Here is an 18,382-nt window from a genome sequence, read left to right as displayed (position 1 = left end):
CCGTATGATTATATGTGTTCATATGAGTATGATCAGGGGTTCACAGTGAAGCTCTGTTCAGCACAGTGCGTGTTGCATGTTGATATTGAAGGAGTCACTTCACTCTCTTCCTCTCTGAGGGGTAAATGGGAGATCATTACAAAGCTTGGAAAGTGTCCAGAAAGGGGTTTCCACGGCAACAGAACCACCGTTCCCATCCGTCCCTCTCTGTCTCTCTCTTTCTTTCCGTCCCTTTTAGGGAGTGATGTGTAAGTGTGTCGTGTCCTCATTCCAGGACCTTCGTTCAGTCACTCACGTAGCCTTGATGATCATTATCATATTTATGGATGCATCCAAATGTTTTACATATTGAACTCAATTCGAGCCTTATAGTATAAAGGTGATGAGCCATAAACCTTCATAAAATGCATATGCGAGTATGGATGATGCTTTATGCTTTCATAAGTATGCACACACCTTCATAAATATGTATGTAAATCAAGATGATAGTCCACACACCTTCATTACTATGTGTGTGAGGGATGCTAGGCTTGAGAAATATGCCTTGAAGTCATTCACAGGCATTGCAGTGGGCAGTGGGAGTATGCATTATTTATATTTAAGCACATATATGTAATCACAGTTTCCTTCTTAATTGAGGCAACTGAACCCCACGTTCTCCATGATGATGTCAGGAGAGCATGTGTGCTTCTCACACAAACCAGCAGGAGAAAATGAGAAATCTTGGACTCTCTCCAAACACACGACATGGACATCAGTTCAGCCACATATGAGCCCGGTTGAAATCTTCTCACTTACTTGACCATCCTGCTGCCATCATCAGAGGCCTGCTGATGTCCTTACTGCAGCCGGAACAATAGTAGCAAGCAGCAGCTGTCTAAACAGCTGAGTGTAGCTGAGTCTATTGAGTAGAAGTGACTTGACAGATTGTGGTGCATGTTCTTGTGTTCTCTTATTTTGATTTGATCATTTTTGGCCTTCTGTCTGTCTGTCTTTTCTTGTGCTGGATGCTCAGCTTCTGAATAGTTTTGTTGCACCCTCAGGGTATCATGTAAAACGAAAACATCAGTCTCAGAGTATCAGATCATGCTGATTATCGGTACAGAGCTGAGTCAGGAAGATCATCCAATTGTATTAGCTATTTTTGTTTGTTCTTTCCGTCAAGGGCATGTTGAACATTGTAGCATTTTTTTTTATTGCTGATATTAGACTCTTTAAACTTGGGTGTACTCAGTGAATTATGTCTGTGTATATATTACTGTATAATTTACATTTTGCACACACAGTCAGAATTGATTTTTTTTTTCATTTCAAAGGTTTGGGGTTGGTAAGATATTTAAAAGCTTTTGAAAGAAGTCTCTTCTGCTCACAAAGGCTGCATTTATTTAATCAGAAATACAGTAAGTACAGTAATATTTTGAAATGTTACAATTTTAAATTACTGTTTTTCATTTTAATACATTTTAAAATGTAATTTATTTCTGTAATGGCAAAGCTGATTTTTTTTAGCAGCTATTACTTCAGTCTTCAGTATCACACGGTCCTTCAGAAATAATTTGAATATGCTGATTTGGTGCTCAAGAAACATTTCTCATTATGATCACTTTTGAAAATTTGTGCCTCTCAATATTTTTGTGGAAACTCAGATTTATTTATTTTTTTTGATGAATAAAATGTTTGAAATAGAAATATTTTGTAACATTATCTTTACTGTCACCTTTTATCAATTTAATGCATCAATGTATTATTACATTTCTTAAAAACATTTATAAAATAAATCTTACTGACCCCAAAATTTTGAAAGGAAGTGTACCTCAACTGAATACAGTCCGGTAACACCTGAATGAATGACTCTTATGAGACCGTTCTTTTTTCTGATTCAGAACCTTGCAGCACAACCAGTGTAGTTAGATTCCCGAAAGGATGACTCTAATGTATGAGTCAGTCCTTTGTTGTGTCTCAGAACCATACAGCGTGACCTGTAGTCCAACCGATTCCAAACAAATTACTCTTACTCTATGAGTCTGTTCTTTTAATTGATCCAAACAATACAGCATGACCAGTGTTCTGTACAGTCCAGTCTGATTCCTGATTGAATGACTATTATGAGATTGATTTTAGTCAATTAAAACCATACAGTGCAACCTCTGCAGTCCAATGAAATCCCAAACAAATGATGCTTATGAGCCAGTTCTTTTTAAATAATCAAAAACAAACACACTTGTTTGGTTGACAGCGGAACTGAATTTCTTCCTCAAAATAACAAAAAAAAAACATATTAATGGACCATTAAATCTATCTATCAAAAAACAACAACAACAACACGGTGAGTAAATATGTTCTGAGATCAACATTCTCACTGTCACCATTTTAGTTTTTATGGACACGTGGGTTGCTTCTCAAACGGAAGGCTGCGTCCTTCCTAGTTAAGTCCTTCAGAGTCTTGTAGGCTTGAGTCCTCCTCGGCATTAAACGCTAGAATGAGAGTCTAGTAAGTGCTCGTGGCTATGTCACATATATTCCCGCCCTCACGGCACAAAAACACTAATAAAACTTAGTTTAAAAAAAATACTTTGTATTACAAATCTTTATATTATTTTGCTTTCTATTAATGCAATACAATGAATCCCAGTCGTCTAGTCTCCCCCCGTGGCTTAAATTATTGGCAGTTTAGCGTTTAGTAAGTAATTTACACCAAAACAAAAGATAAGATCTATCCTTTCATGTCCAAAAACATTATTTTTGTCTTACGTTGCATAATAAATTCAGACAAGCTCAGTACTGTACTCAGTGATTTTCATGAAATGGAAGGCTGCCTTCCAAGGATCCTTGCGACTGAGATGGCCTTCAGCGACGTTTGATGACGTGGCAGCAGACATATGCAGCCTTCGGAGGATGCAGCCTTCCGTTTGAGAAGCACCCCTTGTTTCTGTGTTTTCCGTCTTCTGTTTTGTTTTAGTTCCTGTGTGCCCTTATTTGGTTATGTTCCTGATCTCGTTTAGCCTCATTAGTTTACCTCGAATCACCTGTTTAGTTAATTATCCTGATCTGTCTTTGTATTTAAGTTGCTCCCTTTTTTTGCCACTCGTTGTTCGGTCACCGTTATACTAAGTTGTGTTTTTCCTTGTGTATCTGCCTAAGTTTGAGTCCACTATTAAATTGAGAGTTTTGGACTTTCCCTGCTGTGTCCTTTGCCTTGCTTCAACACAACCCGTGACACTCACAACATCCTTTATGATGTTATTTGTACTTGAACATTCTAAAAAACGTTTTTTGTAACCTTTAAATAATGTTCTAATCACAACAAGAAAACTGGGCATTTTAATGTTCTTAGAATATTAAAAATAAATGTTCAAATAATGTAATTTGGGGTAAAAAATAAAGTAAGTAGAATGCTGTAAGAAACATTTTTGTAACCTTTAAAAATGTTTATAATCACAAACAAGAAAACTGGACGTTTCGACATTTTAGAATTATTTCAAAACAGCGTTTTTATAACAAAAATGTGTTAACTGAGCTCATCCTGTAGTTTTCAGTTCAAATGCTGTATCTCTCGCTCTCTTTCTGTGTTAGGGGAGGGGGGTTGCTGTATATCACTGCTGTGCAAACAGTTTAGTGTGTGCATCCCTCAAGCAGCCAGTCGCCCACTGCACCCTTTCACTGCAGACCACACTCAATATGCAAACCACTACAAGTTTAGTCTTGATTTTGACAGCCAAGAGCAATTTCTCAAAGCGCACTGTGTTTGATCCAGCACTGTTTGACAGTTTGTGCTCCCTCAGATTTTTCCTAATAGTCTAGTTTCAGCAGACTGGACTTGAGCTGAATCTGGTCCTTAGAGTCAAGTTGTCATTTGTGGTGTTTGCGATATGGGCTGTATGACATGTACATATATTAGACGGAGCAGCAGTACCCTGGTAATTGACTGAAGGGCTCTCTCTCCTCTCATAGCGCTGCTGACTGAGCTAAAAGGCTTTAGTGGCTAATGTCGGTGAGTAGTGCGTCTTAATCCTGTTGAGAGCGCAGCCGAGGGTGAAATCCTTCTTTGATTATTGCTTGCTATCGTTGGCTCTTTCCAAAAAAAAAAAAAAACGATTCAACCGCACAGGCAGGAAATCACCAGCAAGACTCCCCACCCAGGGCATAATATGTGCTCTGCTGCATCTCTGGAGAAGTAAGGAATATGGGATTGATGGCTGCAGATGTTTTATGACTGTCATTTAACACACTTCTCCTCAAATAGAGCCAAAAAAGGTTGAGCCACATAACTTCTATCCTAAACTATATCCTCCTCCTATGCATTGTCCAACAAACCTGAGTATTACAGTTTGACCCTCTGCTGCCCAACTCACTCTACAGCATGTTATTAACCTGCTCTCCTGATGTGCTATAAATGTACTAAATTCAGGCACAGAGATAAGAATAAGGGATACTTGTCAATGGGGATTCATACGATGTTGAAGGGTTCAAGCGGTAGCAGGTTTTAATAGGCATTGTCTGTGAGTGTGTGTGTGTGTGTTTCTGACAGTATCTGTGGTTTGCTGTAATTTACCACAGACAAACATTCTGACTCATCCCTCAGTACATAAATTTACATTTTTATAAACCCTGAGTCAGATAAAGGTAAAAATATTTGGGTATCTGTTCATGATGGAAGGCCTGTTTTATTTATAATGCGCCTTCCTGTAGAGCATGGCGCTAGCAACGCCAAGGCCATTGGTTCAATTCCCAGGGAAAACAATAACTGATTAAATGAGTACCTTGAATGTAATTGTAAGATGATAAAATCATCTGCCAAATGCATGAATGTAAATGTAACTATCAGAAGAACATCAGCAAAAATATCCACAAAAACTACTAACATTATATATTAATATAATACAATATAAAGTATGAAATTACTCCTTTAAATTAGACCTTAACTTCTGTTACATCATGAGATTGGACATTGTAACTAGAATATATTTAGAAATATCAATTTATTTAATAAATTATTTAAAAAAAATTAAAGTTGTCATGTAACAGAAGAAGCGACGTTTCTATAGGATTTGATTTTGCAAAACGCCTGAATATTCCTTTCAGTGAGCTCTTTTGTGCCGCTGATCTTTCCACACATACACCAGCCATTCAATCTTATCTTTAACTGACTCTTTCTCAGCAGCTTGGTTTAGTTTTCTCCCTCTCTTTTTTCCCTCTCAATTGCTTCTGAAAGAGGATCAATAATTCAAGAGAGCAAATACAATGTGAACCGTTTCTCACATCATCTCTCTGAACATCTGTCATACACACTCTCTCTCTCATAAAACATAATCTCGTGTCATATTTGTTATTAAAAAAATTATTTGTGTTGAAGAAATGTCTTACTGGCCCATGCATAATTTCTGAAAATACAGTGCACTAATGTAATGTTGATTTGTTATTGTATTTTTTTTGGAGACTTGGCCAGACCAATTAGCAGACCAAATCATGCTTAACAATACCTTACAAAAGCTTTCTCTTTGATATTTTCTTTCTGAATTACTCATTGATCAGATTTCTTTTTTTTTGCACTTTTCCTTTGTTAATCCCATAGCTTTGTGTGATTGCACACGATGGCATAATCCTATAATCTTCAGTTCGATCGACTCCTCAGTCTCACTGATCTTCTCTTTTGGCAGCAAACACATTTCAGTGACTGAGAATAAGTCAGCATTCACCTCCTACATATGAAGCACTATATATACCTAAGTGTTTTAATTCCGTCTGTAGCATTATTCATAACCTGATTTTACATTATAAACTGCTGACAGCATCAGCTTCATTGCTAACATTTCATTCCCAAATTGGATTTAATGCTCTGCTCCTGTTGGTTTATGTGAGATGGCACTGTGATTATAGCACAGCACCGAGGTCCCATGGGTAAAAAGTGTGAATGAGGGAGAGAGGCCTGCTGGACTTGAGAGGTTAAAGGGTGAAGGAGCATGAGAGAGAGAGACTGAGTGGAGTGCTGCTGGTTAATGAAGGGTAAAGGAGAAAAAGACAGAACAGAAAGAAACAAAATGCGGAGGATATAAAATAGTTAATGTTATCGCTATTTTTTTTCAACACCCTTCATATCCACAGAATTCTCCTCCCTGCCATCCTGATGACCATATCATTCCCTGCACATGAAATATTGATAAAGTCACCTGTGATGGAGCTCACTTCCTTCTGTTTCCTTTAATGCTTGAGAAGTGATTTCACTTGACGGTGTTGGCGTTGAACGTGCTGCTCTGTTCTTTAGTCTCAAAAATCTGTTTTCTTTTTGTTTCAGGTGCTTTTGTCTGGACTGATCGGAGTGGTGTCATGGAAAAGACCACTTTCTTTGGTGGTAAGAAATGAATAATAGTATACTAATAAGCATGTAGTGTTTTCGTGTATTAGTTTGTCTGAATAAATTATTAAACTGCTAAAAACTAAACATTTAATAAAAATTTGTAATTTATTTACAGTATGAAGAATGGATATTCATTTTGAGATTTGCTAAAGATTACACTTAACAGTGTTAATTCAATTATTAGCGTTTTTAAAGATTAACCTTAAAGCAGCACTATGTAACTTTTGGCGCTCTAGCGGTTAATAAACAGAACTGCACACATCCCGCAGAAGAACATTCCAACCGGAGCTACTTCTCTAAGTTTATGTCTATGGCGATTCACGCAGGTATGTGTTACTCCGTTACTCTGGACCAGGCTACAATAGTCCAAATATAAGTACTTATTATAATTGTACTGTAGTGATTCTGAATAAGACAAAAATGCGGTTTGGAAGATGAATTCATGATGTACTCGCTCATTATATACATTTTGCAAATTTTGAACACAGAAAAAGTTACATAGTGCTGCTTTAACTCCGCATTAGACGATGGCAAAGGCATTCTGAATGTCAAAGTAGAGGAAATTAACATGTAAAATCAAATACATGTACAATCAAAAAAAATAAAAATCTAATATATCTAATATTGGCCAATAATAGTTATATTGTGCATCCTTATTTAATTCTTGAATTATTATGTTTATTAACCCCCAGTTGTGAATGTATTGTTACGCCTTTTGGGATTTTTAAGTTATTTAAATGTTCAGAAATAACGATTTAGGCGATTTCTTTCTTCCATTCGTAATATACCGTTACCAGTACATGACATGCACATATATGTTAGACTTACAGAGGCTAATTTTCCTCTTTGCCCTCTGCCCTGTCTGAATTTTGCTGCGGATTTGTTCGGTTGTGTGATGCTAAGGCATTATCACAGCGAGCACTATCAGGAAGGAGCTGGAGGGCTTCTGATTGCCTGTCATGTAGTGCTCTGTAGACAGCGTGAACGTCTGAGCGGAGCATGCACAGATCCAGCCTGGCAGTCAGTGGAATGGGAATGGAATGTAAAGTATATGCATTGGGTTTTGCTCTGTTCAGCCAGCCGTTCTGCTCATGCATAATTGCAGCAGGGATTGGGCACACTGGCTGAATTTTTCATGCCTCTTGTTCTGTGGGATGGGCTGGCTCCGGAGGGAGCATTAATGGAGAATGTACAAGTTTACAGATTGCAAAATGGGTGGGATGTTGTTAAATCCATACCCTGACACAAAATCACACGCGTAAGACAAATGCATACACAGACAATTGCTCTAAGTGGTTCACGCAATGGCAGACAAAGCCCTGTACGTTAAAAAATATTCTGTCATCATTTACTCACCCTCATGTAATTCTAAATAATTTTCTGTCTTCCGTAGACCACAAAAGATGATGTTAGGTAGGATGTTTATTTTTCATTCAATGAAAGTGAATGGTGACAAAAAATAAATAAATCAGTTGTCTATATGACTTGTGCACTATATTTTTATTTTAAGTCATCATTTTCCCTTCTATTGTAGATATCAAATGTCACTGACAGCTCCTCATTCACTGGCATTGAATGGAAAAGAACAGTATGAACAATATACTAAACATCTCATTTGCACAGGGTCACTTTTTACATTTTATGTAAAAAAGAAAGGAATTCAAACAGGTTTGGAACAACGTGAGGGCGAATAAATTATGTCAGATGTTTTATTTTTCAGCTAACTATCCCATTAACAAACCTTTGCACAACAATGTTTCACCATATCATCAAAACTGCCAACACTGTTCTGAACATGCTTGTCTGATTCTTGTATCACTGAAGTGTTTACTATGGGTTGGAGCAACATATTAACTCTGCTCAGATGTGATGCATTATTATTTTAAACTATTTGAGATTTAGCAAAAACGCTTAAGCTGAAAATATACCAATGTTGATGTTTTTCCTATTTGGATGTGGCATGTTTTGCTGTTGTCCTGACTTGTTCTTTTAAGCCTGATGATTATGCTCTTTATATTTTATATTGAATTATATATTCAACTTATTTCCTCTGATGCCTTTTGTATTATTTGTATAGTGGTCACATAATGTCATATTTCTCCTCATCTCTGGACTGTCGTTCTGGGGAGATCAAGATCTCATTAGATGATTATCTTTCTCTCTTCTCACTATCTGTCTCTCACTCTATCAGTCTCTTTCTCTTTTTTCTGTATGATCTCTCTGGCCTTCTCTTAGTAGTACACAAGTCTAGATCAAAGAATGAGATGAGTTACAGCATGAGATATGTCTCTCTGTGGGATTCAGGTAAACACGGCATTTTATGGCCGAGATGAAGTACTGTAGTTAAGCAACAGACCCCAGACTCCATCAGCATGAGGGAACGGACGCTTGAGTAGTTTGTTGTTTATCTGCACAAATGATTTCCTCATACACACCGCGCACATGCATGGAATCCTCTGGAAGTCGTCCTCAAATTCCATGCTTTACTTAAAAACGCCTGGGCATTTGACTAAATTGCCTCTGCTGTTAATGAATCTACAGTAAACACTTTGCACACATATGGTATCTTGCAGTCCAGGAAATGTAGAAGTTGTCTGATTGACAGATCTTGTAAAGGGTTATTAATTTATTGCAGAAACGAAAATGGCAGGAGAGCACAGTATTCACATGGACTGAGGTTTGTTAAACAGTCATCTTCAACACAGTAATGCACAGCAGGACAGTAGATTTTTCACACACCTATGAAAAGATGACCTTGATTAAAAACCGGTTGAATGAACTTGAAAGGACATTGATTGACATTCATTCTCATGTGTGCAGGCCTGTAGACTGTAGTGATATTGACACGCCTGTTATCAGCAAAGAAACCCTTTAATGGATCTATGACTTTGCACGGATCTGCGACAATAATGATCTCCTTAAAACTGTGGTTAAAATGAACCTGGATCCCAGTTCATGAATTATTAAAGCTTGTTTGTGTCCTGTTTGTCTGAATTGATTTAGATTCATTTTGTGTGTTTGGAGGGACTCAAAGCATGTAGAGAGGCCTGGCTCTGCTCCTCATCAATTATTAGTTTTCATTACGGGTGTACTGTATATATAGGGGTGCTTTTTTCACCCCTATAGTGTCTTGGTAAATTATGAAATTTGGTCACATGTCCTTTGGTATGGTTCCATTTCCTGAAGTACGCTGAACACACCAAAGTAATGGAGGGACAAAATGTATGCTATTTTAATGCATCTACTCCAGAAATGTTTGAATTTGGTGGATTTTTACAACTAAAAAAATACGTTATATTACATTTGAGTGGAGTATTATAGTAATTTTAATCAATGCTTTTTTAAAAGTAAATTTTCTTTGACATTTTGACGCATCACAATACAGTGATGCATTTTACACCCCTGGTTTTCTTTTCTTTTCTTTTTTACACCCCTAATTAATTAAATGTCAGGTGGTTTGTTTGTTGTAATATATGAATATATTGTTTATTTAATTGTGCATGCTCATTTATCTTGTTTTTACAATTAGATGCAGTTTTTGTTTGTTTGTTTGTTTGTTTTTGGATGTGAGGGCATTCCTGAAGGTATTATTTTACAAAACTGAAATGCAGCAGTTTGTAAGTAATGTGTAAATCATCCTCACTCTGCTTTTTTGCTAGTATGATAGAAGCAGGACACACAAATGTGCTTTAGAGAATTCAAAGCATGAATTTTCTTAATGTAGGATTACAGGAAGTAATAAATCTAGTCTCCCTCTGATGCAGTGCAGTGTAGGGTACCATCAAGAAGCCATGAAAGATCAATGAGGCCAGTTCTGTTTAAGATAAGGTCAATGATATTGAACGTATGTATGTTTATAGGCCAATACTGACTGCTGGGAGGAACATGGAGCATGCATGTTGTGAAATGACTTTTCGGTGGTGTTTTTCCCCATGTTCCTCTCTGCTTTTGCATTCATTAACCTTTCCACTGACAGATTCCAGCCGCATATGTGCTTCTCTCTGAGTACCATGTGATTAATCTGATGCCTATGGGCCGCTCAGAGACTGCAGTGATATTACTTTCAGAACGGCCTCAATCGCTCTCAACTCCTCATGACCCTTATGATATCTACCCTGCACCACACATATGCTGTACTCCTAAACATTCCTTTAATATTTCCCACAATCTTTCTCAAGGGCATGCATGGAGTTTCAGCTGCCTCCCTCCTGCTGGTCCAGTTGACTAGGCTGAAAATTGTTTGCTTTTTCTGATTATTAATATAATCTGGGTTCCTGTCTTTTGTTTTGAGAATTTTACCTGTCAGTGTGAGACTTGGGGATTCAATAATCTCTTTTATATTTGAGTCTGATATTGTTTCACATGTTTTGAGAACTGAACCTGAGGTCCTGGATTAATATTTTATAGTGTTTGGGGTTGTTGTAAGGATGAGTTCTATGGAGCACTGCCAGAGAGTGTGTGTGTGTGTGTGTTTTGTTTGCGTATATGTCCCAGGAGTGGTGTGTTTCCTGGTAGAGTAAGTCTGTTCAGTTTCTGAGATACTCTTTCTCTGGCTTCTCTCTGCTCTTTCTGTCTGTCAGTGTATTGCTGGAGTTCAGGATTGTGTTATCCTGAGGGAGGAGAACGAGTGCCCTAAAGAGTATCCCATTATCGACTGTGTACAACAGTAGTTTTCAAACTGCTGTAGACAACACAACCCTGGAAATTTACAAAAATATAAACATTGTTCAAATTCATATCTAATTTGCATTACCGAATATAGACCTGTCTCAGTATGGCAGCACAGTAGAGTGGCCTTGTTCTGCAGTCAAGCAAAGTGTCTGTAAGCTAAGCTGCATTCATTAGCTCTTTTTTGGTTTAGCTCCCATATAAAACAGGAAGCCTCAGGCTTGGCTTTGGACTTTAGACCACTTGGCTATTTAATAAATCTAATATGGTTATTAACTGGCTGAAAATTGATCCCTTTTAAGAGACAGAAGAAATTGCTCTAGCATTGATTTAATTATTGTTCTTTGTGTTTTTCTCTGAGGGTGGAGGGTTACATCTGGTGTTGGATGGACTTTTTCATGAACAAATAACGTTGTCACTGAGAGGCATGTGTGTCTGATTGCCTACAGAGAACAGCAGTGATGGCTGCAGTAAATGAGTGTGTCAGCTGTATTTACGGTACAGCGGTGTAACCTCAGTCGTCCTCCTCTGGTTGTACGGTCTCAGGAGAGCCCCAGACCAGATGGGACTCACCACAATTGTGAATCTTCTAACCACAGAATCTTACTTCAGTTTCATTATGGTCTACTACAGCAAATACACAAGTGAATATTTTTTTAGAACATTTTCTAACTTCTGCATTTTGAAACAAGATTAACCAATGTCAGCAAACTTGGATGCAAAATGATTCACAGGCAAGGAGTGTTTCTGATGGCTAAAAATGTCTTCCATGACTGATTGATTGATTTATTTATAATGTCTTAATATCTTCATGCCTTATAGTCGCATTTAGCAGATTAGAGCTGGACAATAATAAAGTTTGCATTTTGCGACATTATAATCAATCAGTTGAGATTTTCTATACATTATACTGAATATTGCTTTACATTAATGTACATTTTACATGTATGTATTTAGTTATTTATTATATTTACACAGCAGGACTGTCATTGAGACTGTGATTAGGTGGTGTTTAAACTTGGTCTCTTCCTGCATTTTGATGGACCGGTTTGCTATCCGATTGAGTAAGCACATTCACACTTAATTTCTTAAATGATTCTCTTCAAAACAGATACAAATGGCTTGCAGGCTCCCAAACTTCTGACGTAATTTTGTTTGGAAGGAGTAAAGGCCTGTTCAAACCACAAATAATAACTAGACATAACAATATTAAGTATAACTTTATTACTTCTTTAAATGCTCAAGCTCTTTGTAGTTAGGTGGATTCTGATTGGCTGTTGTGGACAAACATTATTCTTAAATCATTATCAATGATATTGCTCTTCCAAGTTATAGTGTATTGGGTGTGAATAAGCCTTGAAGTTGAAAAAATGTGGCCTGACTACACAGATACACTTGGCCTTGTGTCTTGTATGCATATCGAATCACCTCCTGAGGGCCTCTCTTTGTTAGCTTTTAGTTTTAGTTTTATTTTTTTAACTTGTTTTCAAAAAATCTCCAGATGGTAATTTCTAGTTTGAATGAGTTTTAGAGGGCATTTACACATGTGATGCATTAAGTGACAACTTGTAAATACCCTCTTTGGATACCAATTTCAGTTATATTTGTCAGGTAGCAGGGATATTAAACCTGTCATGCTTTCCATTTGGAAAGTTATTGAAATTTAGTTACTAAAAGCCAACAGATTGATTTAGAGATTGATCTTTATCTTAAAGCACCTAAAAAAACATTATGCTGGATGTGTACATGTTCTCCTCAGCTTTCTGCTGCTCACTGAAAATAAATGTTTGGATATCTAGGGCAGCTTCGAAGCCTCAATCACAGCTCGACTGTGACAAAGTTTGACACACGTGTCACAGCCTCATTCTGACTCTTTCCTTTTCTCCCTTTTCCTACTCTCTTTTACGCTCCACCTCAACCCATCACTCCATTTAACTCCTTCACAAACAGACTGGCAGGAAGCCCTCTCATCCGCATCTGATTACAGTGTGCATAGCACACCTATAAACATTTCTGACATGAAAAGAGAAATCATTTGTGCCTCTGTGTGTTCATGCACACGTGCATGTTTTTTTGTGTATACATATGCCTCTCTGAATTAATGCAAATGCATCTGGTCTAAGTGTGAATGCATTTGTGGTGTAAACGACACATAACAATAAGAGGAAGATCGAATAGATATTTACAGAACTCAGGTGTCTCTCAGGTTTTCTTGTTTGGATTTGTCCTGTCATCAAAGTTTGATCAAAACTCATATCTTTATTGTCAAATGTCTCTCTCTCTCTCTCTTGCTCCAGCAGCTAGCAGACACTCATAAATGTTAACAAAAACAGCAGACTCCTTTGGATAATTACCCAAACACCCACACACTGTGTTACAGCTCATCCTAAGCCTTCTGGGAATACGGTCTCATTTATGCTCGTTTCCTCCGCCTCCTGGAATCCCTCTTCAAATTATGACTTTTATAAATGAGAATAACAGATGATGGTTTGTGTATGCTGTTAAAAACTCCACATATCAACTTCTCTCTTCTTATTTATTTCTAGTTGGTTACTGAATACTGATGCAGTGTAGGTTTCCTATCCATTCTCTAGGGTAATAATTTGTTTGCGAATACTGTAGTAATGAATCTTTATTTGTTAGTGCTGGGAGCTTCATTCATCTTTTTGTTCTACTAAACACAAGCAGATAACAGAGGGGTGTTGTTGACTCTCCTCTTTCACCTGTCCGCCTGGCATGAAATGATGTGATCTTCATGCAGCAGGTGGCCCTTCCACACTGTGCTTTGACTCTTGTCACGAATGGAGTAGCATGCCGACAGCAGGGTGTTTGTAAGTCGTCCACTTGCATGAAGGCTTTTCTGTCTCCATGCTGCTACCTGAGTCATATGCCCCAGGGAGGAAAAAAAGACAAAGGAAAAAAGAAAGAGATTTAGGACAGACTTGTATTAGCATAATGTTTAAATTGCTTTTTCATATAAAAAACAAATGTGTGTGTGTGTGTGTGTGTATATACACATACATACATACACACACATATATATATATATATATACATACACATACACTTATATACATGCATACGTGTGTGTATGTATGTGCATCTCAATAAATTAGAATGTCATAGAAAAGTTCATTTATTTCAGTAATTCAACTCAAATTGTGAAACTCGTGTATTAAATAAATTCAATGCACACAGACTGAAGTAGTTTTAAGTCTTCGGTTCTTTTAATTGTGATGATTTTGGCTCACATTTAAGAAAAACCCACCAATTCTCAACAAATTAGAATACTTCATAACACCAATAAAAAATAAATTTTTAGTGAATTGTTGGCCTTCTGGAAAGTATGTTCATTTACTGTACATGTGAATAGGCCTATTCATGCGATACTTGCGAAGGCGCCGCAGACGGCAGCCTCAGTGTTTGGCTCTCCAGTATTTGTACTGTTTTTGTTCCCAGAGTGAGGAAAAGGGCTCAGAAAAACACTCTGGATCCATCACATACAAGCCATCTCCTTTTTGAACTTTTGCCATCTGGTCGAACTTTTGCCATACAGAGCACCGAATACCAGGACAGCCAGGCACAAGAACAGTTTATTTCCCCAGGCAATCTACCTCATGAACAGTTAATGTTCTCCCATTGTGCAATTAGAGTACAGTATATGCAATAACCTTATAATTATTTATCACCCTAAACCCTAGTACATCCCTACAACTTATTTTTTTCTATTTTATTCTATTCCTATTCAATCTATACCACACCTATACATACAATTTATTCTTTTTTTGTGGTTTATATTTATGCATGTGTATTTTATTCACATCTCATTTTTATTATCTGTGTGTTGTTGTTGTCTGCGTGTACTGGAAGCTTGTGACACTATAACAAATTCCTTGTATGTGCAAACATACTTGGCAATAAAGCTCTTTCTGATGTACTCAATACTTTGTAGGGGCTTCTTTTTTGCTTTAATTACTGCCTCAATTCAGCATGGCATGGAGGTGTTCAGTTTGTGGCACTGCTGTGGTGGTATGGAAGCCCAGGTTTCTTTGACAGTGGCCTTCAGCTCATCTGCATTTTTTGATCTCTTGTTTCTCATTTTCCTCTTGACAATACCCCATAGATTCTCTATGGGGTTCAGGTCTGGTGAGTTTGCTGGCCAGTCAAGCACACCAACACCATGGTCATTTAACCAACTTTTGGTGCTTTTGGCAGTGTGGCCAGGTGCCAAATCCTGCTAGAAAATGAAATCAGTATCTTCAAAAAGCTGAAGGAAGCATGAAGTGCTCCAAAATTTCTTGGTAAACGGGTGCAGTGACGTTGGTTTTCAAAAAACACAATGGACCAACACCAGCAGATGACATTGCACCCCAAATCATCACAGACTGTGGAAACTTAACACTGGACTTCAAGCAACTTGGGCTATGAGCTTCTCCACCATTCCTCCAGACTCTAGGACCTTGGTTTCCAAATGAAATACAAAACTGGCTCTCATCTGAAAAGAGGACTTTGGACCACAGGGCAACAGTCCAGTTCTTCTTCTCCTTAGCACAGGTAAGACGCCTTTGACGTTGTCTGTGGTTCAGGAGAGGCTTAACAGCAATGTGCATTTTGCAAATTAAATTAGTAACATGAAACATTTCACACACTCACTCCTACTCATTTCTACTGTATACACACACACAGAAAGTGATGGCTCACCTATGGCACACAGCTATTTTCTGAAGTCGCTCTCTTAAGTGCCAAGAAAATTAATTAGAACACTCAGAGAGAGCAATAAAACCCTGAAGGGCTTCAGATCCTCCTCAAGTTTACTCTCTGGAATAGTACTATCTGCTCGCTCTCTCATATCCAGCAAAATCACTGCAATTAGTATCTGGTCCACTCTGATTATATGCAAAATGAATGAAGCTTTATTTCCCTGCAGCTCAGCTGGGCCCATGTGTCTGAAGGCCCTGATAGCAGGACGATCCACATATGTCACCATGACCGCAAGGTGTCCAGTGTGCCGGAGGGTGTGGGCGTTAGATTTTTTTGCCACAGCAGGATGTTGATTATGATCTAGCTAATCTGGGCTGGGTCAGATTGATTAAGCAGAGGGAGGTGGAGGAGGGCAGCCTGGTGGTTCTGATTACAGCGGCTGTGTTAAAGCGTTATAATCACACAGAGTCAAAGGCAAACAGCCGAGAGGACGATCAGCGTTCACAATGTGATTTCTTATAGGATTAGAACCTTGCACTGCAAGACACCCGTAGGCTAGATAATGCAGCGCTGTGTTTTAAACACAACTCACATGTAACCTCTAGATCAGGGTTTCTCAAGTAGTTTTTGACGAGGGCCGAATTCTGCCAATAATACATATAATTGTTATTATTATTACAATTATTATATTATTGTTGCTTTTGTTAAAATAATCACAAGATGGTCACATGATGAATATTCAGATTTTTCCCCGGCAGTCTGTTTTATTCAAATAATTATGAACCTTTTTGCATTTAGATACAGAAGAACTTGTTGAATATTAAAAACAAATGAACAAACAAATAATCTGGATCTCCATGTCTGCCATGCAAATCAACTGTTCCTGCTCATTCCCAGACTGGATTTCTTCTCTCCACTTTCCCTAATTGCAGATTCAATTATTATACTTTTCAGTATTCATATTTTTATACTTAGATTTTTTTTGGGGGGGGGACAAGACTGTAACACCGTGTGTCCCAGCCAGACATGACGCGATAAAAAGTATCTTTTCCTTGTAGTTTTTGTCTTAACCACCCGCGACAGCGACACATGACAATAAGCGACATGGGATTCTATTTTAGGAACAGTTTTTATTTTCTGCGACGTTGCGGCAGGAACAACATACAAAATATGACAGTGATAATCTGCTGCTTTCACTGCTGATTTGCGGTACATTATTACTCATGGATTTGTGCGTGTATGTGTAACTGTGTGTGTACCCTCTATAATAGGTTGCCCCCTTTCTCTCTCAGACAGAATCTCATGGGAGGAATCCTGGCACACTTGTAATGCTGTCTGTATTATTTAGTGCAGTACTTCTCAACTGGTTTTAGCTTCAGAACCCAGATTTTATATTGGACTTCATGAAGTAAAACCATGTTTATCCTTGCTTAGGCCAAACCCATACTGTAATTTAATGTAGTTTGGGTCACATTTCTTTTACCTTGTGTGGATTTGTTCATAGTTTTTGAGGATGAGTTCATGTCCATTTTGGCATTTGCCTAATTTGGCAACTTAAAGGATGAATTTGTGCCAATATAGTAATATTTTTACTGGATGCATTTTCTCCTCCCTTGCACAACCGCTGTGCTAAAAGAAGCTCTACTGTCATATTTAGTATTAATGGATTAATTTATTATATATTTAGCTGAATTAGTCTGTTAAATAAATGTATTATAGAGACATAATGCATTAAGACTAATCACCACAAATACTGCAGTAATCTGAAATGCACACACACATAGCTGAAGTCTGTTAAATTATGTAATATACATTTATACATATATTTATATATAAATAAATAAATAAATATTTATTTTGTTTATTTATTTAATAGACTAATCCAGCTAAATGTACTAAACGGAGATAATCCATATAAGACTAATTAGCACAAATGGTGCAACGATCTGAAACATGAAAACATGACCTCAAAGTTCAAACTCAAGCTCAACTGCTTTTTATCAGCACGTCCTTGGAAAGCCGAGCACACGCTTAAATTAGTCTCCATGTTCATATGTACCATTATGTAGGGTTGCTTAACGTAGTCATAGAGGCTCGCATTTGCTTCTGCTCATGAAGTACAGTGATAGTAATGGCTCTGTTCATCCATTCTGACAAAGGGGATTGTGGGAGCTTGAGTGAATGGGGAGAGCTGCTGTTTCAGAGGCATTTGAGGTATAATAATGCTGCCACTCTCTGTCATTTTCATTAATGAAAGAGCTGTGAAAGGAGCTATTTATTATGCCTCAGTGCTCTTGTCTTTATAGTTTTTATAATGTCATAAGACCAACAAATAAATTATGTAATATACATTTATACATATATAAATAAATAAATAAATATGTATTTATTTATTTTGTTTATTTATTTAATAGACTAATCCAGCTAAATGTACTAAACGGAGATAATCCATATAAGACTAATTAGCACAAATGGTGCAACGATCTGAAACATGAAAACATGACCTCAAAGTTCAAACTCAAGCTCAACTGCTTTTTATCAGCACGTCCTTGGAAAGCCGAGCACACGCTTAAATTAGTCTCCATGTTCATATGTACCATTATGTAGGGTTGCTTAACGTAGTCATAGAGGCTCGCATTTGCTTCTGCTCATGAAGTA

At 37.5% G+C, this 18,382-nt stretch overlaps 1 protein-coding gene across 1 annotated transcript in view; it reads left to right on the top strand.

The window, feature by feature from the left end:
• Positions 1 to 18,382, top strand: part of LOC107595092 (protein FAM189A1-like) — an 84,981-nt gene that overhangs the window by 34,334 nt on the left and 32,265 nt on the right. Inside the window, exon 2 of the mRNA XM_016285405.1 lies at positions 6,293 to 6,349. Coding sequence (XP_016140891.1) covers positions 6,293 to 6,349 — 57 coding nt within the window. The remainder of the gene's footprint in view (positions 1 to 6,292; positions 6,350 to 18,382) is intronic.

The sequence above is a fragment of the Sinocyclocheilus grahami genome, unplaced genomic scaffold, assembly GCF_001515645.1.
Source record: "Sinocyclocheilus grahami isolate Dianchi unplaced genomic scaffold, SAMN03320097.WGS_v1.1 scaffold196.1, whole genome shotgun sequence".
Classification (NCBI taxonomy): Eukaryota; Metazoa; Chordata; class Actinopteri; order Cypriniformes; family Cyprinidae; genus Sinocyclocheilus; species Sinocyclocheilus grahami.
Note: the sequence above shows the minus strand (reverse complement) of the source record. Positions and strands in the feature narration are given on the sequence as shown.